Raw genomic sequence first — 22,741 nt, forward strand, 5'->3', positions numbered from 1 at the left:
GGATAGCGATGAGTGGTGGATTGTGTTGGTTTCCGTTTATTTGGCTCTTCTGCATCGGGGGAGGGGTTTTTTTTTTGCCGTCTTTGCGCAGTCTTCAGGCGTTTACCTCGGGTTGTATATCATGGCACTTCAGGGTCGGTTCGTCTTGATGCTCTGTTGAGATACCCTGAGCTGGAGGAACGAATCGTTATCATGTGCGGCCGGAGGGGGCTTTGAGGGCAGGCTTTGCGAAAGATGGAGTTGAAGGGGGCTGTTAGGGGCCCGACAGGGCGATGCTTTAATGGATGGTTTTGCATGTTCTGTTTCACGACGAGGTTCGTGTGTTGAGCTGTGATGCGGTGTTGAACGGTGTACGGAAGTACACACTAAGTTGGCGCCGGCCCGCCGCTGCGGTCTGACTCATGCTGCTCGACGCCGACCACGCATTCGGGACGGCAAAAAACTGCTCTTGTTAGCATTCCAGCGAGACCACCAACGGGGAGGTTTCCATGCCTGCCTGCGTGGCTAGACACCGGACGTGTCGATCGGGGGTGGAGTGTCCCCATCTGCCAGCGGAATATAGAATACAGACCTCGCCTTCATTAAGCCGAGGAATAGCCCTTTTACGCACTAATAAAGCTCAGAGCGCTCAGCCGCCACCACCTCTCATCAATTGTACCGACATTGGATTCACTCAGAGTAGTACACTCCAAACCGAATCCTGTCCTGTCTCTTTTTTTCTCTCTCTGGTTCCTCCTCGCCCATCCATACATGCAAAAGCCCTTTCCCCGAATTCGCCCCCTCGCATCGGCCCTGTCGAGATCCACAACCACATCATTCACATCCAACTCTTTCTTCTCAACCACTACCGCGGCCTCATTTTCCACCTCAGCTTCAGTTACATCGAAACATAAACCGATATCTCAACGCACCTCAACTTCCACATCCACCCGCAGAACCGGCATCGACAGGACCACCAAGAAGAGCCCAAGCAGAGCCCCACCCCCGCCTCGCCCGCTCGGAACAATGGACGACCCGACCATGGACGAGCCCAGCCTGGCGGCAAGCGAGGCCCTGGCTGATCAGCTCGAGGACATGGCCATGTCTGCTGCGTCTGGGTCGCGGCGCGGTGGTCGTCGTGGTGGTGGTGGCGGGAAAGGTGGGAAAGGCGCCGGTGGTGGTGGGGGAAGGGGACGGCGGGAGGTGGACTTGTCGAAGGCGCTGTCGAGGCTGCTGAGGCATCAGGCTGGCCAGGCGGGGATTGAGCTTGATCGGGAGGGGTTTGCGAGGCTTGATTTGGTGGTGAGTTTTTGTTCCTTTTGCTTTGCTTTGTTTTGTTTTACTTCCATTCTTGAACCAACTGGCTGACAACACACAGCTCCAATGGGGCCCGCTGCGTGCCCTCGCGCCCAGCTTCGCCGAGATCCTCGACGCCGTGCACAACTCGGACAAGCAGCGCTTCGCCATCAAGCCCAACCCGGCCACCAACCCGGCGCTCGACGAGTCGTCCACCGACCCGCGCCACTGGCTCATCCGCGCCAACCAGGGCCACAGCATCAAGCTCGACAGCGAGCACCTGCTCAAGCCGCTCGCCCTGCCCGCCGCGGACGGCAGCGACCTCCCCGAGGGCACGCTCCCGATCCCGCCGACGGTCATCCACGGCACCTACTTCGCCTTCTGGCCGGCCATCGTGGCGTCGGGCGGCCTGCGGCCCATGGGGCGCAACCACGTGCACTTCAGCACGGGCCTGCCCGAGGACACGGCCGCGGGCGTGATCAGCGGCATGCGCCGCGACGCCGAGCTGCTGGTGTACGTCGACGTGGCCGCCAGCATGCGCGAGGCCGGCATCAAGTGGTGGATGAGCGACAACGGGGTCGTGCTGACCGAGGGCGACGCGGACGGGCTCGTGCCGCTGCGCTTCTTCAAGGAGGTCGTCGGGCGCGCCCAGGGCGTCGGCGTGCTCTGGCGCGACGGCCAGAAGGTGGCCGACTTGCCCGCCGGGTTGGTCGTGCGGGTGCCGCAGGGGAAGGCTGGGAGGGGTGGGCGCGGTGGAGGCGGGAGGGGGAGGGGGAGGGGGAGGGGATGAGAGGGCTAATAATTCCTGGACTGGTTGTTGGACATCCTGCAACGCAGCGCGTGCTCAGAAGGATTGAAGGGCGAGACCTGATTCTGGGCTGAACCGCCAGCCTGAGAAGATACGCTGTGCCACGAGTCCGGGCAATTACTTGTCTTGAACGCCCGAATCCCAAGACGGGCCTATAAAACCTGCTGGTTCTTCGCAGTGCTCAAGCCGGTCCAAATAAAAGACCTGAAGCATTGCCTCATCATAATCCCATTGCCCATCCGACCGGGAAATGCGCCCACGCTCAATCAAAATTTCCATGTCAAATGCCATGCCATATTCCGCCGGGAACCTCTCGCAGATCTGCCCAAGCCACGCCGCAAAATCCCAAGGGAAGGGAGAACCCCAAGTCGAAACCGAGCAGCGGCGAGAAGGCAACGCTCCATGGCCTTGCCGTGCCCACTGCCCATCAAGGTATTCCACTCACCCGTACACCCCCTTCCGCCACTTGCTCCAACGCCCCCAGAATCCTGGCCAGCTCCTCCCCCCTGTGCTTCTCCTCCTGCTGCAGCCTAGGGGTAATCACCAACGTCAGTATCAGCTCCACCAGCCTTCCAGTTATTATAAACCATTATCAAGCCAACTCCAAGGCAGTGCTGTACGCATACATAACTCGAAAAGATGGGGCGGCGGGGACAAAAGAGAAGCCGAGGAAGCGGCGGGGAGAGCGGGGAGGGTAAAGGAGGAGGGCTACTCACCAAGCGAGGACCTCCTCGGCGATGCGGCGGCGCGCCAGCTTCACCCCGCCGCGCACGCCCGTCACCCGGCCCAGGCCGGCCGGCACCTTGAAGCCGTCCGGGCCAAAGTCCGGGTAGCCGTCGTAGGCGGGGGCGCCGGGGACGGCGGCCAGGCTGCGCGTGAGCTTGTACTGCGGCGCGCGCAGGCCGAGGTGTGCGCAGAGCGCGGCGACGCGGGCTGTCGTGGGGGTTGTTGGGTCGTCGTACTCTTCTTCTTCTTCGGCTTCGGCTTCGCCTTTCTTCTCGGCGGGGTCGTCTCCGGCGTCTTCTTCGACTTTTACCTTGGGTTTGGGGTCCTCTTGGGGTTTGTTGGGCGCCGCCGCGGGGGTGGAGGAGGGCCGTGCGGCGGAGGATGTCGTCGCCGTCGTCGTCGTCGTCGGGATGGTGATGAGTTTCCTCTTCTTAGCGGGGGCGACGGCCGGCCGCCGGGTGCGCTCGGGCTGCGAGAAGGTGACGTGCTCCCCGACAACCTCGATCTCGCCGCAGGCCGTGAGCCATTCGACGCAGCACTTGGCGGCGTACTTCTTGGCGCTCTTCTTGCGGGGGAAAGCCGGGGCGGCTGCGGCGCCGGCCGCCGGGTCGGGGAAGATCCTCGGCTCGGGTTCGGCGGGCCACTTTAAGATGCAGCGGGCGGTGAAACCGCCTTCGGGAGTGCCCCCTTCTTCGTACTCGACAGTGCCGCCACGGGCCTGGGTGAACACTGTATGCGTGTGTCAGTGTCAGTGTGTCGGTCACAGTGAGGGGAAAGGGAAGGAAAAGATGAGGAAACAGTACAGTTCATCACAGAGACCCAGTCCGTCTTGCCGAGGTCGGGCTCGGGCTCCATCGAGCGCCTGAGGTCGGCGGCGATAGCGCGCCTCAGCTGGCCCAGAGCGCGCCGCTGCATTGTCGTCAGCGGTTTCGGATTGGCTTCCTGCTGCGCGATCCAGGCCTTCACGTCGTGGTAGACAACGGGCTCGGCCTCATTGAGCCACGACGCCATGTCGGGCTCATTGCTGCTATTGTTACCGTTATGCGCCATGTCTATTTGTCTTCGACTTTTTTTTTCTTCTAATGGAAACCTTGAGTTCTCTTGTCGATCCAACCCCGCGCTGCTTGGGAGGTCGGTAGTTATACTGCTGCGCGTGGGGTTGTCGGTCGCTTGGCGCCTTGCACCTTCAGTTGGCTCCGTTGAAGCATAAGTGAGGGTGGAGGAGGGTGAGGCCAACCGCATCAACTCAATCAGACACCACTTTCTTTTCCATCCCATACTCATTCACTACCTAAATTCACCAATGAACGGAGAGACTGCTGTGGTTGGTGGCCTTCTTCAGCAAACACGCAGGCTCGGGCCGCGCTGTGCCGGCCACAAGCCCCGAGCGCCCATACATCCGCCAAACGTAGCGCCAGAGACCAAGCAGAGATGCCCAACTTCACACGGAGTTAGGTATCCTATATTCCATAGGCCAAGACAGAGCACCCAAGGGACCTTCGCCGACCTTCGCCTTCTCACTGAAATCCGACCGTTTACAGATGCGGATGCATGCATATCTTTGCCATGTCATCCATTGATTACGGAATACCGTGGGTATCATAATGTCCTGTGCATGTAAGTCGGCCGCCGGCTACGCCAATCCGGAGCAGTCCGCTCGACGCGGGGAACGCAAAAGCTCGTCAATCCTCTTCGAAGAAGCCACCGTCGTCGCTTTCCTCACTTCTGTCCGCGCCGCCGTTCGTCTTCCTGGCCTCTCCCTTCGTCCCACTTGGTCTCGATTTGGTGGACTGCTCATGCCTCAGTTGCCGGGGACCCTTCGCTTTCGTCTCCGCCGCCTTCGTCTTCTTTGCCGGGAGCGCCTTGACTGCCTTCCGGGACTCAACTGGTTGCCGGGCGTCGTCTGCGCTCTTCCCTGGCTGTCTGTTCTGCAACTTCTCGAGCGCAGCCTGGCCCTCCTCCCTCGTCTTCTCGATAACGGCCCACATGGGCGGCCGTGGGCCCCGCAAATACTGTGCTGCCTTGCCCGTCTCGTCCTTCTCCCCCGACGCGGCCCCGGCGTACAAGCTGACGTACGGTTCCAAAAAGGGGAAGTACCTCGCGTAGTCGATGTCCACCTGAGCGACGTGCAGATCAGCCTTTAGCTGGGCGATCTCGTCTGGGTCTGTAGCCTGCGCCAGCTTCTTCTCGAGCTGCTTCGCAAACCGCGTTGCCTTCTTCCTTTCTACCCGAGTCGTCAGTGGGCTTACATCGGTGATGGGCCTCGACAAGAAGAGCAACATACCAAAGAACCTGACCATGTGGTATTTCTTTATCATCTTGTTCCGCTCCTTCTTCGCCCGCGCATCCTCGATCCGTTGCTTGTGGGCCGCCAGCTCGCGTTCGAGCTCGTTTTGCTTGTTTGCCGGGATATTCAAGTTGTCCCGCGCGAGCAACCTCTCAATTGCCCTGGCGCGCTTCTTGATGGCGCTGAGGCTGGGCTTGTCGGCCTCCTGGTTCCGGGGTATTGGCTTGTGCGGGCGGCTGGTCCTCGGCCGCTTCCTCGTTTCGTCGCCGGAACTATGGCCCGCAGACTCTCCGTCCGGATGTGGTCTTTTTTTGCCCATGCTGCCTGTTGGGACACTGTTAAAGGAAATGCACCGAAACGGGCGGTCGCTTTTCCAGCAGAGAGCCGTGCAAATCGGGGAGTCGTGTCGGAAAGGTGCCAGAAGGAACTCGCAAGGGACATACTGCGGTAGCTGGAAATTTTGGCGATTCGCGTTGAGAGCAGAAGCAGAGCAGCGTTGCTTGCCTGCCGGGAGAGACCGATAAGGGTTCGGGTTAGTTATGCGCCTGGCTGAAGCTAGCTGCCATCCCCAGTTCATCCGCAGTTGAGATGAGATCATTGGCCGCTTTCAACCGACAACTCCCACCATGGCAACGAGTGAGTGTGAGAGATGCTACATACACGCAGTTGACGAAATTCGTGGCGCATGGCCGCAGAAACAACCCCACGGTTCCGAATGAAATCGAGGGCGGATTAGGGTCAGGGGCAGTTGCGCTGCTGCTCTTGGAGCGAACTAATAAATAACCCGTTTGAGCCAATCCATCAGCATCACCATCCCCCCATCCCCGCCGAGCCCCAAGTCAGCAGCGCACGTACCAGCGGCCATGGACCGGCCCGAGTCGGGGCTGATCAAGTGGTCGCCCAACGCGGCCCACGACTCGTTTCTGCACATCAACCTGCAGCATCGCGTGGTGCAGCTCTACGAGCCAACAGGCTTTGCCCAGCGGGGCCGCTTCGAGTACCGTAAGCTGGCCAAGCACGATGACCTACCGCCGCTCACCACCTACGACTGGTCGCCCTCGGTGCCGGGCCTGGTCGCCGTCGGCACCTCGACCGGCGTCGTGAATCTGCTGCGCATCGACGACAATTCCAACGCCTACCTGGAGCTCGGCCTGAAGATCTCGCGCACCTGCCAGGCCGTGGCCTTCAACACCGCCGGGAGGCTGGCCGTCGCCCTCGATAGGGTCAGGAGCGACACCTGCCTCCACATCTGGGACGTCAGCCGCCTCTCGGGCCCGGATGCCGCCGCCGTCTCCGGCTTCCCCGCCGATGTCGACCTTCCTCCGGATCCCGTCGACAGGCTGGAGCTCAACGCGTCCGTCTCGAGCGTTAGGTTCTTCGAGGACAACCCCAACGTGCTCGTGGCCGGCATCAAGGGGCAGGGCCTCCGCATCCACGATCTCCGAGGTAATCTCCCCCCAGGTCCGACAATTTCGAGCGAGCTTGTCTGACCGTCCTGATCTCGCCAGACCAGGGACATGGCCCGGTTGCCCAGTTCCAGACCAAGTGCTGCAACAATCTTGCCATTGACTATGCCAACCAAAACTACTTCGCGTCTTCTGCCCTGGACCAGCCCGGCGTCATGGTCTGGGACCGCCGCGCCATCGGCCGCCATGCCGTCAGCCCCTACTACGCCGACGCCCTCGAGCAGGACGGTCTGCCGTGGGGCGGCGCCCTGCGCCTCGACCGCGCCGTGCAGATCGAGACGGATCCGGCCGCCGCCGACTCCAAGAGCTCCTTCATCCGCGCTCTGCGCTTCTGCCGTGACCACGCCGGCATGCTCGCTGTGCTCTCCCGGACCGGCCAGCTAAAGGTCATCTCGACTAGGCGGGAGCATTTCGAAGCCGACGTCAAGGTCGACGGCAGCCCTGAGCTCCTCGAGGTCAGACGGTCGTACGAGATGGACCCTCTCTATGCCGAGCCAAATCGCGCGCACGACAAGATCGTCTCGTTCGATTGGATTACCATGGGCTCGCCCGTCCCTCAACCTCGCCTGCTGGTGCTCCGCGCCAGTGGTGCCTTTGATGTGTTGCAAAAGCCGTCCTTCACTGCGGAATATCCCTTCCACATGGTGCCATGGCGGGGGCCGCACCGGGGACACGCTGGTAACGTTAATCCGGAATGGACCTCCTCCAGAATTAGGCGAAAGTGCTAATACCTCTCTACAGATGGGTCGGATTACCGTGAGGCGCTGGACTTTGAGCCGTCGCAGGCTCGCGACATCTTCGGCCCACTTTTGACCGAGAGAGCCCTGTCCAACGTCCCCTTGTTTGGTCCACACAAGGCAAACATCAAGACTGTCGTGGCGGACGTGCTTTCCGATGCACATACTGGAGAGCGCTTGGTCACAGACGTATCCCAGGAGGGCCCTCTCTGTGCGTCGTTCGACGCGGCATCCTCAATCGCCGACAAGCTGAAGGCGCTGCGGTTAGCTGCAAAAGGTGGAAAGGAACAGCCGGGCGAGGCATTGCTGTCCCAGCTAGAGCTGCGCGAGAAAATGCTCATCGACACGAGAGATATGGTGGGTCTCTCGCCCAAAGAACGATACGCGGTCGATCACGTCATGCTCCTCCGCGCATTGGAGGGCTACCGCTTCGATTTTGAGAAGAACCAGCGAATCGTGGCAGACGATCCCTGGTTGAGAGACGTCTGGGCCTGGGTTGCGGGTGCGTCGACACGTGGTAGCGCTTCCTCCGCCGTGCTTTTTATACTTACTGCTCAACAGGCGCCGAGGCTGCTGCTGCCCACGGCGGCATGATGTCGCACCCCCTTGACATCGGCTACATGGGAGTCTACACAATCTGGACCAATGACCTCGGTAAGCCACGCTCGCTCGCTGAGTGTCATCCGTTGAATCTTCTACTGACATCCTGCAAGGGACGAAACCGCACGCGAGGCTGTTGGACGACGCATCGCCGCCGGACGAAGTCGGGTGGGAGCGATGCTTGAACGCGATATGCAAAAACCTTGGGGTACCCAAGTTCGACGGAGGGGCGGGAACAAAGCGCCCTCACCACAGGGAGATGTGTCTCGAGATATGCGGCCTCGGCCGGGCTTACGACGCCGAGTTCCAGGAGGCACTGTCCGCGTCAAGCCCCAGGAGAGAATCAACTTGGTACACTATGATCGCCGCCCAAGCCCTCTTCCGAGGCGATAAACAGGGCGCCGTGCAGGTGCTGAAGAAGGCCAGCGCAGACCACCCCGAGCTGCTCTTCGTCTCGCTAGCGCTCCAGCTGATTGGCAAGACCACGGATATCGAGGCAAAGACGGCCCTCGACTTTGACGAGAAGGTGGCCTGCAAGACCGATCCTTATCTGCGTGCCATCTCGGCCATCATCGCGACCGGCGACTGGGCCGTGATCGCCGCGCAGCGGTCGCTGCCCCTCCGCGACCGCTGCTTTGTCGCCGTTCGCTACCTCGACGACGATGCCCTGACCGGCTGGCTCGAGCAGGAAGTCTCTGCCATCATCGAGACGGGCGACATCGAAGGGATCGTGCTCACGGGCATCACCGACCCGCTCGTCGACGTCCTCGCCCGCTACGTGCAGAAGCACGGCGACGTGCAGACCGCCGCCCTCCTCCTCTCCATCTGCGCGCCGCGCTTCGTCGACGACCTGCGCGTCAACGCCATGCGCAACGCCTACCGCCAATACCTCCAGCGCCACCGCGCCTTCTTCTTCCGCGCCAAGTTCGACGTCGAGTCCACCCTGCGCAGCAAGCACAACGGCCGCGCCACCGTCCCGCCGGCCCCGCGCCAGATCGGCCTGCGCTGCATCTACTGCGACCTCGAGTTCAAGGCCGAGACCCTCCCGCCGGCGCCGCCCCCAAGCCGCGGCGGCGGCGGCGGCGGCGGCACCACCGCCTCCCTGCCCAGCTTCACCGTCACCTCCTCCACCTCCTCCGCCACCGCCACCGCCAACCCCCCCAAACCCGCGACCCCCACCACCACCACCACCACCACCACCAGCACGCCCACCCCGCGCACCGAGGCCCGCGCCCGCCAGCAGCAGGCCAACCCCTTCACGGAAAAGTCGGTCGCCGCCGGCATCAGCTGCCCCGCCTGCAAGCAGCACCTGCCGCGCTGCGTCGTGTGCCTCGAAGTCGTCGGCCAGCCACGCAGCAGCAGCAGCGGCGGCAGCGGCGGCCGCGGTCCCGGTGGTGGCGGCGGTTCCGGTGGTAATGGTAGTAATGGTGGCAGCACCGCGCGCTTCCCCACCTTCTGTCTCGCCTGCGGCCACGTGCTGCACCTCGACCACGCGCGCCAGTGGTTCGCTCGCCACAGGGAGTGTCCTGTGCCCGAGTGCAGGTGTCTTTGTGGGACGAGGTTGAATGAGGAGTTGGTGTACTGAGCTGTCTACCTATGTCTTTGGGCTTGGGTTGTGGGTTGTGGGTTGTGGTTGGGTTTGGGTTGCAGCTTGGTTGTGGGCTGTGGTTTGGTTTGGGCTGGGTTGGGTTTGCTAGTTGTATGTAGTGTAGTGCTATCTCAGGGTTTCCTCCTTCGGGGAAGTAAGTGTGTTAAATGAGGTGGGTTGGCTGGGTTGGGCTGGGTTAATTCCGGCTGGGAGATTAAAAACACACGACTGCTAGCTGCAAGGCGTAGCGATCTATCACTTTGAGCCCGGGTCGAGCCATCCAGACAGACACACTGCTTCATCAGCGCTTTTTGGGCGGCCGGGGAAGCCCAGGTGATCCGTCATGACTCCTGAATGGTTAGGGAAAGGTTTCGCCTGCCCCTTAGCGACTGCCGCTGCACCGTGCTATGTACGTATGTTCTTGAGTGGCTTTGAGGAAGACACGCGTTGCAAAGACAGCAGTTGAGAGTCGTTTTGTCACGTTGTGTTGTGGCAGTAGACGCATTGGGTAAAAAGTCGAGAGAGAATACCTGAGCGCTGAGTTGGGGGATGTTGACTGTTGACGGTGACTGCATTGGCTGTGTTAGCTGAGTTGGAGGTGTTACTTGCAAGGTGACTTCTTCAACCTTATTTCCTTTTTTTTTTGGATTTGAACGCCGGTGGCTTTCTGTTGTTGTTTCCCCCTTTGTTCTTCTGACTCATGCATCTACTTTCAGCTGTAACTCAGCTCTTCAACGAGTTCTTTTCTCCCTCTTGTCCCCTTGGCTTCGTCCTCGGCTCGACCCCATTTAAAGACGCGGTTGTTGTTAACAGTGGAGACACACAGATACTTCCGTATATGTAGCATGATTGAACCGGAACAGCCCGTGTTCCTCTAACGTTCGTAACGTCGCGGTGTATCCGACTGCTCTTGGCAGATCTGGAAGTGTTAAAAGATCCCAATCTCCAGGCAAACGGGCGCGAAACGGAAACGCCAAAGAGACGTTACCGTATTGTGCCCATGAAGACTCGAGGCCAAGGACTGCCAAGCAGGCCCAAGAAAGCCAAGAGGGCCAAGAGTTGCTGCCAAGCTGCCAAGTCGAGAATGAGCTTCAGTTGGAGCTTGACATGCTTGGTGAAACAGCAGGCATTATTTTCGTGCTCAGCTTGGAGTTTCGGGTCCTTTGACCGGAGGGGTCAGGAAGGGTCAGGAAGGGTCCGATTGAAACTTTTCGGCACTTGGAGTACCATTGTGATATCGTTCGTTCATATGCTGAGTTGACGTGCTTGGCGGGGCATCTCTCTTGCAATGCGTCTGTCGCAGGCGACTGGCAGGTTCGCTGGCGAGGGGAGCCGCTGAACATACTGTGAAGGTACCTTCCAGATTGGTGGGGTTCTCAGCGCGGGGGACATCGCATCATCAACAAGCGGCCGAGCTTGGGCAAACATTAAGGGGGGAATCAGCGGCCCACCACCTCGCCCAAAGCAGCCCCCAGGCAAACAGGCAACAATTGTGGTAACGTTACTCAGTAGTTCACAAGTTGGACTACAGGCCTGACGTCCTAGATTTTAGGTAATAAACACGCGTAGGCTGGGCCCGGATTGAACGCGTCGCAGCCGGAGAGCCGAGGCGTCTTGGCCCCGCGTGCGCCAGCGGGGCTGATTTGCTCAAAAAGGGGAAGATGAAGGTGCCAAGCGAAAAAGGGCTGTGTTCGACCCAGGCTGATGGTCGTGCATTCGTTGGAGGTCAACACAACGGAGCACACGGCGAAGAAGGGTCGCCAAGTGCTTGGCACCTTGGCACGCGGAGGGTAATCTCTTGGCCCTCGCGGCAAGCTTGGCATCATCAGGACCCGTCAACATCCACGAGACGTGTCGTGTTTCTTAACTGTTGTGTAGGGAATACAATTTACGGGCAACTCTCTTGGTTGTCCCTCCGTTCAGGAGAGCCGACGGCGAGAGTCGAGGCCCCCATATGGGTCCGTGCAAAAAGCACCGTGATAGACACCTGACAGTGGACGTCGAATAACAGCCAATCCGCGTACAGTGCTTGGCGCGGCGTTTGCTTTCTCCAAAGAGACGGACGGGATGGGCGCCCGACGGGAACCCATTCGGTGGAACGCCCACCCCGCAACGCAAGATGGGAGGGGGTCGAGCGATAGCTTCCAGGTTGTTCTGGGGAAGCAGGAAGCAGGAAGGCAGGAAGCCGCGGTTCCGCAATTCGCATGAGCAGCAGCCTGACAGTCCTGGGCAAAGCGTGACCAGTGTGACCAGGAGGCAAGGGCGATGGGAGGCGGGTGGGAGGACTGCCAAGACATTTCTCGTCAAATACCAAGCCTTGGCGCTGACTTGGCGGCTCTTGGCGGCTCTTGGCAGGGCTTGGCGGGCAAGTCGCTCTGTTAGGGGCAAGCACAAGCCTTGCGGTGCGCTCGCGGATCAGCTCGGCCCCCGCTCACCGCGAGGTACTCTGTGCGGGCCGTGGGTGCTTGGGCCAGCCAATGAGGTGCGCTTGGCATCCGAGTCCCAGACTGCCAAGAGTTTGCCAAGCACTCCGCCAATGTACCGCTTTCCAGAGAAAAAAGCGTAATAAAGACGGAAGGCCCGCTGGTCTCCTGAAGCCTGACGTTGATCGATTCTTTTCCCTTGCCATCTCGTCGCACTGCACCGCGTGCCTCTCGACCGCCGCGACTTTATTGTTTGTTGTTGGGACGGACTGTTGCTGCACCGCGTTCCCGAGCTGTCTCTTTTTTTCTTGGCACTACCCTCCCTTGCCCGAGTCCTGCGCCGTCACCTCCCAAGGGCTTGGCACGGCTGCCGCGCCCTCATTCGACTCTGGGCGTTCTTGGTAAAAAGTGGGGACCGCATCGAGTGTAGGGCTTTGACTCGCCTGCCCTCGCTGACGTCGAGGAGCGGGTTTTCTCCCGACAACACCCGAAAACCACCACGTGATCACAACCACGTGACCACAACGGACCCTGGCCGTGCATTTGTTCCGCCAAGCTACGCAGCGACAGCGCACACGCCATGTCGGGAGTCCCACCAGCGCCGAGCCCGGCCCCGAAGCAGGAGGGCAACAACGCCGCTGCTGCCGCCGCTCCGGCCGCAGCTCCAGCCGCAGCCGCAGCCGCAGCCGCAGCCGCAGCCCCGGCCCAGTCTTCGGGATCGCCGAACCCCGCATCTAACGGCACCACGCCGGCACCGTCGACGGGCGCCGCGGCCAGTTCGACGTCCAGCGCGGCCACGTCCAGCGCGGCCCAAGACGACAGCCTGACATGCAAGTGGTCCGAGTGCAACGAGCAGTTCACCTCGGCCGAGGCGCTTTATGTAGGTGATTCTCGTTTTTTTTGGTGTTTTGTGATGTTTGTTTTATTCTATCTTGTTTGTTCTATTTTACTCTTTTTATTTTCTGCCGTTATTCTGCATCATCGCTGAGACGCCCCCCCAGGAACACATCTGCGAGAAGCATGTCGGCCGCAAGAGCACCAACAACCTCAACCTCACCTGCCAGTGGAATCAGTGCCGCACCACGACCGTGAAGCGCGACCATATCACGTCGCACATCCGCGTCCATGTGCCGCTCAAGCCGCACAAGTGTGACATGTGCGGCAAGTCGTTCAAGCGGCCCCAGGATCTCAAGAAGCATGTCAAAACCCATGCCGACGACTCGGTCCTGATCGGCGGCCGCGGTCCCCAGGACCAGCCCGGCGCCATCAACCCGGCATACCGCCCCCACCCTGGCAACAAAGGTACGTTGTCCCGCAGTGGGCAGTGGTCAGTGGGAGGCCATGCGCCCGTGCTCTGGCCGCTCCTCGAGCCCTTGTTAACAGGCTGCCCATCCACGTCTAGGTCCCTCCGGGTTTTACGACCACAATGGCCACATGCGGGGCGCGAACTCGGCCCCCTTCGGCCACCCGCCTCAGCACGGCGGCCAGCCGAGCTACTACGGCCAGCACCAGCAGGCCCCGCCGCCGTCGTACGGGCAGCAGCACCACATGTACTACTCGCCGGCCATGGCCGGTTCGCGTCCCGATTACATGGGCCATCAAGCCGCCGGCTTCAACGACGCCGCTCGGAAGCGCGGTTTGGAAGAGCTGAACGAGTTCTTCGGCTCGGTGAAGCGCCAGCAGGTGGACCCGCGGTCGTATGCGCAGATCGGCCGCTCGCTCATGCCCATCCATTCCACTCTCGGCTTGCACGCCGGCGGCGGTCTGGTCGCCGAGTACATGCCGCAGGCGCCGCACACGCTTGGTGTCGGCGGCGCTTCGCACGGCCCGCTCACTCAACACTACTACCTGCCTCCCATGCCGAACGTCCGCACCAAGGAGGACCTGCAGCAGATCGACCAGATGCTCGAGCAGATGCAGTCGACCATCTACGAAAACGGCTCGTCTCAGTCTCACCACTACGTCAGCGATCTGCGGTCTCCGACGTATGCGCCGCGCACCGCCGTGGACGCCTACGGCCCCACGACTGCCCAGGTCGTGTCTCCGCTCAGCGCGCCGACCCACTCGGCCGGTGGCACTCCCGCCGTCACCCCGCCGTCGAGCACCATGTCGTACACGTCCGGCCACTCGCCCAGCGCGTCGTCGGCCGGCATGTCGCCGACCTCGCGCCACAGCTCCACCTCGGTCTCGTACCCGAGCCTGCCGAGCCGCCCCAACCTGCCGTTCCCGTCCGCGGCCGGTCTGGGCTCGAGCTTCGCCCACAGCGAGCGCCGCCTCTCGGGCGGCATGCTGCAGAGCGCCAGCGGCGCGCGCCGCGACGGCGACCGGACCCCGACGCCCAAGGCCGCCGACGGCCCCGCCGTCAGCTCGCCGTCCGAGGCGTCCGAGGCCGGCGAGGGCGAGAGCTACGACGACTGGGTGCAGCACATGCGCACCGTCGAGTACCTGCGCGCCTACGTGCGCCAGCGCCTCGAGCGCCACGACTACGAGGAGGACTCCGACAGCGGCCGCACCCCCATCGACAACAGCCGCATCGACCCCGCCCTGCACGGCGACCGCGACCGCCCGGCCGATCGCGTCGCCTACCCGTCGCTCCCGCCGATGCACTAAGGCGGTTTGCCGCGGGATTACCGCTAAGGACGCGACGCAGGCGAAAAGAAAAGGCTTCGTGTCGATCGAGCAACAGTGGCAGGCTCGGCACTGTCGTGCGTGAGCCTTGCTGGTGCATGCCTACCGACCGATGTCCTTTGTGTCGTGGTTTATTTAACGCGGCTGCCTGCACGATGCTTTGAAAATGGCCTCTTCTCCTCGCAAAAAGGCAATTCTACTCTCTATTTCGTTCTCTGTCTCATACAAGATACCTTTTCCCCGGTTTCGCCATCCAGGGCGGGCAGGCAGGCGGGCGGGCGGGCAGGCTACCTCAATGGACTTTGGCCGGCGAGCGACCTCCCCCGCCGGACAGCCTCGCCTGGTCGATTGTCCGGCATGGTGGTTTCCCGGTCGTGCTTTCAATACTATAATTCGGGAAAACAGGACGCAACCCAGCTTTTTTCTGCTGGCTTTCTCCAGGCCTCGCGGTGGGATGGGGGAATTACGGCGTGTGGACGGTACTCGCGCGCTCTTCGGTGTCGTTTTGTAGGATGAGATGATCCTCGCTCTGCTGCTGCAATACAAGGTCTTGCTTGCTCCAACTTCCGCTGTGGCTGCTGTGGCGTCGCTATTCCCGTGACACGACTGTGCATGCTGAATACGCGGGGTATTTTCTCCTCCCCCTGGAGAGGAGAGAACCCGCAGGTGAGACATGTGTGGTGGCCCGCGTTGGAATACGGGCTGCATCTACCCGCGTGGTGGTTACATGTGCTATGTCGACGTCTCGCTTGGGCGCTGGCGTGGTCTACTCGTAAGCAGCAGCAAGGTTAGTGAGAGAACATGGCGAGGGCGCGATAATCCATGTAGAAGATGGAACTAGTTTGAGACACGCTTTGGTGCGCGACGGGGGAATATCAATTTCCTGTTCTTGGACGGCTGATCGTCGTAGCCCGGTTCAAGGCCATCGAGCATAACTAGTGGACTACTCTTAACGCGTGGTTGACCCGGGATGGCTGAAACCTCTGTCAACGCACCTTACCCATATACACCATCCTCTCCAAGCCCGCGGGATATATGTAGTTATCTATCACGCAACAAACACCGCCCACTCGCAGCTCACAAAACCCGCCAGATGGCACCCGCCCGCGGCGCGTCGTCGTCGGCCCGGCCCAGCCCGCGCCGGTTCATCTCCCTGACCCAGCGCATCTCGGCGGCCGCCGCGTCCCGCTCGATCTGCTCCATGACGTTCAGCTCGGCCAGCATGCCGTGCACCAGCGCCCGACAGCCGGCGAGGATGCGCGCCAGGCTGCTGCTGCTGCTGCTGGACTCCTCTCCGTCGCCGTCCTCGCCCGGCTCTTCGCTTGGGGTATCAGGAGTAGTAGAAGCAGGCAAGAAAGGCGGCCCGTCCTCCAGCTCCCGGAGCCCCCGGCGCCAGTCATCCAGGCGCCTGACCAGCGCCGCGCACTCCTCCTTCCACGCGGCGTCCATCTCGCCGACCAGGACCAGCCCCTTTTCTTCATCATCATCACCCTCGCCAACACCGTCACCGCCACCCTGATCTCCTTGCTCCTGCCCCTGCGACTGCCCCAGCCCGCACGTCCGCCCCAGCCTCTCCCTCGCGTGCATGACCGCCTCAACGGTGCCCACCCACCGCTCAAACGCCCTCACCACCCTCCCATACCTGCCCTCCCCGGGCTCGCCGCCGCCAACCACACTCCACAACCCACTCACGACCCGATCCAGCAGCGCCACCTTCTCCTCCAACCCCATTCCCAACCCCACCCCTCCTCCCCCTCCTCCTCCTCTCTCTTCCTTGCCAGCAGCCCGCTGCCCCCAATGCACCAAAGCCTTCACCTCCCTTTGGTGCCCCACGCCACGCTCCAGCTCAGCCACGCGCCTCTCCTCCTCAGCAAGCGCCTCGAACCGACCCCGCAAGACCCGGCGCGCGTGGGCGCGCCACTGCGCCGCCGCGCCGCCCGCGTCGCGGTGCAGCAGGTGCAGCTGCAGCAGCTCGGTCTGCAGGCGGGCCGTCTCGGCCGACAGCGCCACGTTGGCCGGCTGCTTGGAGGGCGTGGGCGGCGCCAGGAAGGTCGATGTCAGCGGCTTGGGCTTCGTCGGGGATTTCAGCGGGCTGAAGTGCTGCTGGTGGGTTGTGAAGGCGGGTCGGGCGGGGGCGGGGGCGGTCGGGGGGTTGGTTATGGTGGTGGCGGTGGTGGTGGTTTTGGGGTGGGGGAGGGGAGGTTTGGGGTTGGGTTTGGACGGGGCAGGGGCTGCTGTTGTTGCTGAGGTAGTAGCAGTCGTCGTGGTGGTAGTGGCGGTGGTGGCTGTCGCTGACGAGAGAGAGGACCGTCGGCGGGGGCGAGTTGCTGAGGTTTGCGTCGGCGTCGGCGGTGCCGGTGCCGGTGCCGGTGCCGGTGCTGGTGCCGTGGGCCGGGCCCGGGTGAGGCTTGAGAGCGGGGGGCGGGAGCGGTCGGTCGGCCCCGCGGTAGTGGCAGAGCTGGTGGAGGAGCCTTGCGATGGCGGACGCAGGATGGTCGCGCTGGAGAGCGTCGTGACGGAAGACCTGGCGCGGGTGTGCCGTGGCCCAGGGCCGCTGCTGGGACCGGGGCCGGTGCCCGCGCCGGAGACGGCCCGGCGGGCGGACGGCAGGCCGGAGGAGGTCGTGGGTCTGGCTACAGAAGAGGTGGGCGGCCGGCTTGACGTCGACGTCGACGTCGACGTTGGCGGCTGGCGGACTGAAGACGACCGGGTCAAGCGGCTCGGAGCCGGCGCTCCGGGACCGAGGTCATTGTCCTTCTCGCGCGGGCGGGCTGAGGAGGAGGACACCGAGGTGATGCGCGCGAAGACGCCCGACAGTGGGCGGCTGCTTCGCGCCGTGCCGGCACTGGTGGTGGCGCTCCTTGAGGGACGGGTCGCGCCGGTGCCTGCCGCTGTCGTTGTCGTTGTCGCTGACGTTGTGGCCGTCACCGGTGCGGGTGTTTTGACGGGCAGCCTGCTTGGCGAGACATGGCGCTCAGGCTGACCCTTAGCCTGACGCTCACCCTGACCTCCACCATGGCCGCTGCCGTTTGTTGATGTTGTTGTCGTTGCTGCCGCCGCTGGCTCTGTCCAGGTGCTGGGCTTTCGCAGCGATCGTGCGCGCGACAGCCCGCTGCCGGATGTTGTGGATGACATTACGGAAGACTCTGTTTCTATCTCTGCTGCTTGCCGCCGGGATGTGCGATTTTCGCCCACAGCAAGCCCATTCGGTGTTGTTCCGCTTGTTTGGACTTGACGTCGGTTCTCGTTCGTTGATTTGTGGTTGTAACGTTAGCTGGTTACGGCAGTTAAACACGCTAAAGCAGCTCCTGGCAACGGGGCAGCCTTGGCGTCAGCCGCACTCTGCAGGGCTGCACTTCGGGCGGCATCGGCCCCTGACAGCCGCGAAGCCAGGGTCGCATGGAAGGGTCGCATGGAAGGCATCCGATCCCGCCCAGCAGCCCGACTCCGGTGGAAAGCTCAGAGCCGCACGTCAGACAGACAGCTTGGAGACGCAGCGTGCATTTCTCGTATTCCATCCCATGCATCATAGCACAGCCGGCCCGACACAGCTTGGATTTATTCCGTACATAATTCCTCAACCTCGAGGAGGTACTACGTACATCTACAAGGGGCACTGGGCATTGACCCTTCCCCCGCGAATACTCTACAGTATACCACCGTCTGTATAGACAAGGCAACCCCCCCAACCCCGGGATCTCCCATGAACATAGAATGGTATCGTCATGCCACAGCCATCCATCCGCCTCATCAATCCACGTCGTCTATGTATATATCAGCACGTGTCCTCGTAACCCCCCATATCTCCTCATATCCCCTATAGCCGCCCGTCGAAACCTGTGTGCACCTGGCCGCCGTCGGCCATCAAAGCAGATCTACCCCTCAAAACACCAAGGAAAGAGGGCGAAAAGAATTGTAAAGGACACCCGGCCATGGGAGACGGGGGAAAAAGGGAAAAAAAGAAAAAAAAGCTGGGCCATCAGAATGTAAAGCCACCCCCTTCACTTCCCCAGAGGCGGGTGCGGGTATTACTCCTCCTTGATCGCCTCGCCAACCCCGGCCACCACCGCCGTCCCCTCCAGCCCCTTACCGGCCTGCTGGGCCCTCTTCTTCTCCTGCTGCTGCACAGCGTCCAGGACGGCATCCAGATCGCCGCGGAACCGGCGCAGCAGGGCCTCGCAGCCGGCGCACACGTTGAGGTAGCAGGCGCTGCAGACGAAGCACTCGGCGCCGCGGTCCTTGCGGCCGCACGTGCGGCACGCGACCGGGTTCGTGCGCTGCCGGCCGGGCGTCATGTAGCGGTGCCGCGTCAGGCAGCGCCGCTGCCGCGCCGTCAGCGGCCGCGCGTCGGGGATCTCGTCCGCCGGCCGCGGCGTGTACCACCCGCGCGGGAAGCGCAGCGCGCCCGGGTTGTCCGTCTGGTCTGGCTGGTTCGGGTCGTGCTCGCGCAGAGGCATATCCTCGGCGGTAACGGGACGGGGGAGGGCGGCGGGGGGACGGGGGAGGGCGGACGGTGCTTTCACTGTCTCTATCGAGCCGGTTTCGGACATGCTTTTAATTTCGCCGATCGGGCTGAGAGGACGCATTGGTCTCAAGGACGTAGCCGGTAAAGCTGAGAGCGGCGGTGCTGCCGGCTGCGGAGCCACAGGGAGGGGAGCTTGGTCAGTGCCGTCCCTCGACGGGGGCCGGACGGGAAGCTGTGCGCCATTCGGCTGCTGGGTGCGGTCGCCGGCCGGAGAATAGGGGATGTACTGCTTTTGATCCGAGCCTTGATTTAGGTCCGGTCGGGGGGAGTAGGGGACGAACGGTGCCTGGTTCGGGCCTTGACTCAGGTTTGGCATTGGAGACCTGCTGAGATCCCGTGTCTGGTTTGGAACTTGATTTGCATCGGGCCTTGGTGAAGTAGGGAGTCCCACCGGCGACCGCGCTCCCAGTGTCGTGTTGATGGGGCCTGGTGCTAGTGACGAGTTACTCTTGGCAGGGCGTATCTGGCGTTCAGGAAGCCCAACAGCTTTTCGCGTTATGGTCGGCTTCGGCTCGCTCGGCAGGTCCGGCGATGATGCCGGCAAGACCGGCGGCGCGACTGCGTCAAGCGGGGGGCTCCGGACATCGCTTGCACCATCCTCGGCCGTCGGAAGACGCTGCGAAGAGGGCGGCGAGACAGCGGATCCGGATATTGCGGGACCAAGTGTCGCCGCCTGCGATGACTGTGACTCCTGGCTCTTGGCCTCGGGCTCCTCTGCACTTCCGCGCCTCCTACCCTTCTCCAGCTTCTCCTTGATCCGCGATGTTTCCTGCCCCATGGTTTCTTCCGCTTGCGCAGCAGCTTGCTCGCTTGCGGGCACAGGTCGGATATTGCGCCCTGGCAGCCCGCCGTTGGCGCTTCGAGGCGGGGCCCGTAGTGTTGAGGCCGGCTCGTCCGCTTCGGGGTTGCTCCGGGGAGGAAGTGGGAAGGGCTGCGAAAGAAGACTGCTGGGGCCGCTCTGCGAGGTGGCTTGGGCTGACGCAGCAGTGGAACCGTGGCTGGAGACCAGTTTGAGTTCTGGAATCGCCAAGGGCTTGTCAGTTTTGAGCGATCGTCGTCGCCAGAGCTGCTCTTGCTGTGGAGAGCCGCCGTTGGCTAACGGCGATCCAATCCGCCCAGATGTCGGCGGTTGCGCAGTTTCGATCTGCGGGCCGGCGGGTGTCTGAGGTCTCGGAGCTCCGCGCTGCGAATCCTTCAGAGGCAGCGGTGGGGGCAACTCTTCCGGGCCGGCCTCGGGCTTTTGAAAACTGTCGGGCTCGCGTTCCTGCGCACTTTGATCAGACGGCAGTGGCGGCAACGCATGCGCATGCGAAAGCGCATGTGCATGTGCCTCGGACGACGTTGCGCTACTCCTTTGCGTGTTGGCCGGGTTCGGTGACACAACCGCATACGAATGTGTGGCTGAGTTTGCAGACGACGATCGGGGCGAGTCCGCAGTGTGGTTGGAGTAGGCCGAGAGGAGGCTCGAAAAAGAACCGACGGGGGACGGCTCCGGGTCTGGGGCCGCCAGGGCCGGTGCAGCAGTCGGAGCCTGAGCCTGAGCCGGGGCCGGGACCGGGGCCACGGGAGCTGCAACGGGCCGTCGCGGTATGCTCAGCTTAGGCACCGGCCCGGTGAACTTGGAGGGTAGCGGCGGGAGTGGTGAGTTCAGAGGCTTGTCGTAACCCGCCGTCGCCGCCATGGTGGTCAAGGGTCCCCGCTCCTGGGGCGGCTCTCTCTCGGCGCTGGGTTGCTTGGGCGGCGGGCGAGGCGGCAGCAGAGTCTCGGACTGCTGCGGACGCTGAAGTGCATTCTCCGGGACCAGCGGCGACACCAGCGGCGACACCAGCGGCGACACCAGCGGCGAGAGTTGCGACTCAAAGTCAAAGGTAGGGAGGGAAGGAGGGGCCGGCAGCGCTTTCGAGAACCGAGACCGCCCGGCTTTAGGGGGCTGAAGGGTCGCTGCCTCCGTCATGTCTCCTCCCGCGGCCACTGCCGCTGCCCCGGCTGAATAATCGTTAAACTAACGTGAAGCAACAGGAGGGGATGATCCTGCTCGTGTCTCTCTCTCACAGACGCGCGTGGCAAGGCCCGCAGTTAGTGTCGCACATAGATGGGGTTCGTTCGACCGCGGCGTCTCGACTAATACGCAGACGCCTGCTAACGACAGGCATACAGTTCCGCTCAGCCGTCGTGCCACGGCGCACAGTGTTCGGTTGGTCCCTGGGCAGCTGGGAAGAGCGTCCTCCTGTGGCCTGTGAAGAGAGGCGTGGGCATAAACGACGGGATATACCATATGCAGACGAAAAAAAGCGGCACACACGGTCGGGCAGAACCCGCGACGGCTTTTTCGGACGCGAACAGGCAACCCCCAACAGGGCTCGACGAATGAGACAATCGTCTTGGCCCCCGCACCGGTCCCTGACCAGCTGAAACAGTGACTACCTAGTTGAAGGAGAGCCAAGACGGCATTTTAATGACAAGGGAGAAAGTGACCATGACAGCAGCCAAGCCTCATCCAAGCAAGCAGAGAGTCGGATGACCGGATGATGGTTGTGGGGAACCGATGGCCAAAGGACACACAGCGTGAAAAGCGCCGCACCACGTCCTGAGTGCTTCATTGTGGATTCATGCGGCACCCCAAGCTCGATCGTTCCCCAGCTGGCTTTTCTGAAATGGCATATGCAGTGATCCCCGCTATTGGTATCCTGCACGCTTGCTTTTTCTAAAAGCTGTGGCAAGCGTTCAACTGTTTGTCAAGTCTTGAATCTTCACACGGCATCTGTTGAGACGCTTTGGAGGTTGGTGAAGGCGGTTAAGGGAATGCGTAGATCATGGGCGCCAAACACAACTGCCTCAGCACCTGGTTTTTCGGCAGCCGCGGCACGAGAATCCTAGCTGTTTCCCAAGTGAGATGGTCCAACCCGTGCTTTCCTTGTCCCGGAAAACCAGACAGGAATTAAGCCGAAGACCATGCCAGTTCCTCGGAAGTGTGCAATCAGGTTCAGGTAAATCAGTTAACAACTTGCATGCACAGAAGACTTGAGACGGGATTGTCCTCTCTGCTGGGAATTCAAGTGAGAGGTTCCCTGGCTTGCCATCGATAAGGAACGCCTCTCGTGTTCTCCGTACTGAACTCCGAACTCCTACACAGTATGCGCCAAGAACGCCCAGCTTCTTAACACCGTCACACGAGTTATTTTTTTCTCCCAGAGCGGTCCCTCATTCCTGACATTCAAACTTGTCGGGAGGCCTGATGCAGCCTTACGTCTGTTTAACTCTCATTGGCAGGCTGCAAGATTGGCGGTTCCGCAGAAGGAAGGCACAAGATTAACAGTATGAACAGTCATGCTTCATCCCGTCATCAGCCCTGTTCCTGACCCAGATGTAACCCATCACTCATCGGCTCGATTCCCGACGCGGCACACGGAAAATGCCATATTAAGTCCGATCTCCCACGCGAGACGTGCCACCGTGCCATGGAACAAATCACATGGATCCGTTGCGGTCTCCCAAAGCAGGGCAGGCTGAGGAGGCCTTGTTTCTGTCACCCCACCGGGTTTCTCACACAGTAGTTAGTGGTTGGTTGTCTCCGAGCTTTGAAGCAAGCAGATGAAGTGCGTTGGACTGAAAGGGAGAGCGTGTTCAACTGGCGCTGACAGACAAAACACGGTAGGTCATGGTGAAGCAACACCTTGA

General features: G+C 61.8%; 7 protein-coding genes across 7 annotated transcripts; 3 read left to right on the top strand and 4 right to left on the bottom strand.

Moving 5' to 3' along the window:
* Positions 1 to 1,005: 1,005 nt before the first annotated feature.
* Positions 1,006 to 2,132, top strand: THITE_2090861 (uncharacterized protein; the record flags this gene model as incomplete). Its single annotated transcript, XM_003655657.1, has 3 exons — positions 1,006 to 1,281; positions 1,358 to 2,018; positions 2,113 to 2,132. 3 exons carry the CDS (start codon positions 1,006 to 1,008, stop codon positions 2,130 to 2,132), a joined length of 957 nt encoding a protein of 318 aa, XP_003655705.1.
* On the bottom strand, positions 2,131 to 4,007 carry THITE_130440 (uncharacterized protein). Its single transcript, XM_003655658.1, has 3 exons — positions 3,613 to 4,007; positions 2,800 to 3,538; positions 2,131 to 2,613 (listed from the first exon to the last, which is right to left on the bottom strand). The coding sequence occupies exons 1-3, from the start codon at positions 3,857 to 3,859 to the stop codon at positions 2,511 to 2,513; spliced, it is 1,089 nt and encodes a 362-aa protein (XP_003655706.1). The 5' UTR covers positions 3,860 to 4,007; the 3' UTR covers positions 2,131 to 2,510.
* Positions 4,008 to 4,460: 453 nt separating this feature from the next.
* Positions 4,461 to 5,640, bottom strand: THITE_2119694 (uncharacterized protein). The gene has a single exon (XM_003655659.1). It carries the CDS (start codon positions 5,413 to 5,415, stop codon positions 4,492 to 4,494), a length of 924 nt encoding a protein of 307 aa, XP_003655707.1. The 5' UTR covers positions 5,416 to 5,640; the 3' UTR covers positions 4,461 to 4,491.
* Positions 5,641 to 5,662: 22 nt separating this feature from the next.
* THITE_2119697 (uncharacterized protein) lies at positions 5,663 to 9,551 on the top strand. Its single transcript, XM_003655660.1, has 5 exons — positions 5,663 to 6,542; positions 6,605 to 7,240; positions 7,304 to 7,801; positions 7,861 to 7,953; positions 8,013 to 9,551. The coding sequence occupies exons 1-5, from the start codon at positions 5,960 to 5,962 to the stop codon at positions 9,482 to 9,484; spliced, it is 3,282 nt and encodes a 1,093-aa protein (XP_003655708.1). The 5' UTR covers positions 5,663 to 5,959; the 3' UTR covers positions 9,485 to 9,551.
* Positions 9,552 to 12,403: 2,852 nt separating this feature from the next.
* Positions 12,404 to 14,597, top strand: THITE_2119700 (uncharacterized protein). Its single transcript, XM_003655661.1, has 3 exons — positions 12,404 to 12,790; positions 12,912 to 13,212; positions 13,313 to 14,597. The coding sequence occupies exons 1-3, from the start codon at positions 12,491 to 12,493 to the stop codon at positions 14,518 to 14,520; spliced, it is 1,809 nt and encodes a 602-aa protein (XP_003655709.1). The 5' UTR covers positions 12,404 to 12,490; the 3' UTR covers positions 14,521 to 14,597.
* An 834-nt stretch (positions 14,598 to 15,431) lies between these two features.
* Positions 15,432 to 16,291, bottom strand: THITE_2119702 (uncharacterized protein). Its single transcript, XM_003655662.1, has one exon. It carries the CDS (start codon positions 16,267 to 16,269, stop codon positions 15,616 to 15,618), a length of 654 nt encoding a protein of 217 aa, XP_003655710.1. The 5' UTR covers positions 16,270 to 16,291; the 3' UTR covers positions 15,432 to 15,615.
* A 2,096-nt stretch (positions 16,292 to 18,387) lies between these two features.
* On the bottom strand, positions 18,388 to 21,774 carry THITE_2119704 (uncharacterized protein). The gene is made up of 2 exons (XM_003655663.1): positions 21,116 to 21,774; positions 18,388 to 21,049 (listed from the first exon to the last, which is right to left on the bottom strand). The coding sequence occupies exon 2, from the start codon at positions 21,015 to 21,017 to the stop codon at positions 18,567 to 18,569; it is 2,451 nt and encodes an 816-aa protein (XP_003655711.1). The 5' UTR covers positions 21,018 to 21,049; positions 21,116 to 21,774; the 3' UTR covers positions 18,388 to 18,566.
* Positions 21,775 to 22,741: the final 967 nt, after the last annotated feature.

Source organism: Thermothielavioides terrestris, chromosome 4, assembly GCF_000226115.1.
Source record: "Thermothielavioides terrestris NRRL 8126 chromosome 4, complete sequence".
In the NCBI taxonomy this organism is placed as follows: domain Eukaryota; kingdom Fungi; phylum Ascomycota; class Sordariomycetes; order Sordariales; family Chaetomiaceae; genus Thermothielavioides; species Thermothielavioides terrestris.

Bases quoted from the DNA above. Each gene is read 5' to 3' on its own strand.
- THITE_130440 (XM_003655658.1), bottom strand. From the start codon at position 3,859: ATGGCGCATAACGGTAACAATAGCAGCAATGAGCCCGACATGGCGTCG. The intron at 3,539-3,612 runs GTACTGTTTCCT...ACACGCATACAG, and splicing joins CTGGGTCTCTGTGATGAACT to TGTTCACCCAGGCCCGTGGC. The intron at 2,614-2,799 runs GTGAGTAGCCCT...GATTACCCCTAG, and splicing joins GCCGAGGAGGTCCTCGCTTG to GCTGCAGCAGGAGGAGAAGC.
- THITE_2119694 (XM_003655659.1), bottom strand. From the start codon at position 5,415: ATGGGCAAAAAAAGACCACATCCGGACGGAGAGTCTGCGGGCCATAGT.
- THITE_2119697 (XM_003655660.1), top strand. From the start codon at position 5,960: ATGGACCGGCCCGAGTCGGGGCTGATCAAGTGGTCGCCCAACGCGGCC. The intron at 7,241-7,303 runs GTAACGTTAATC...ACCTCTCTACAG, and splicing joins GCCGCACCGGGGACACGCTG to ATGGGTCGGATTACCGTGAG. The intron at 7,802-7,860 runs GTGCGTCGACAC...ACTGCTCAACAG, and splicing joins CGTCTGGGCCTGGGTTGCGG to GCGCCGAGGCTGCTGCTGCC.
- THITE_2119700 (XM_003655661.1), top strand. From the start codon at position 12,491: ATGTCGGGAGTCCCACCAGCGCCGAGCCCGGCCCCGAAGCAGGAGGGC. The intron at 12,791-12,911 runs GTAGGTGATTCT...ACGCCCCCCCAG, and splicing joins CCTCGGCCGAGGCGCTTTAT to GAACACATCTGCGAGAAGCA. The intron at 13,213-13,312 runs GTACGTTGTCCC...ATCCACGTCTAG, and splicing joins CCCCCACCCTGGCAACAAAG to GTCCCTCCGGGTTTTACGAC.
- THITE_2119702 (XM_003655662.1), bottom strand. From the start codon at position 16,269: ATGGGGTTGGAGGAGAAGGTGGCGCTGCTGGATCGGGTCGTGAGTGGG.
- THITE_2119704 (XM_003655663.1), bottom strand. From the start codon at position 21,017: ATGACGGAGGCAGCGACCCTTCAGCCCCCTAAAGCCGGGCGGTCTCGG.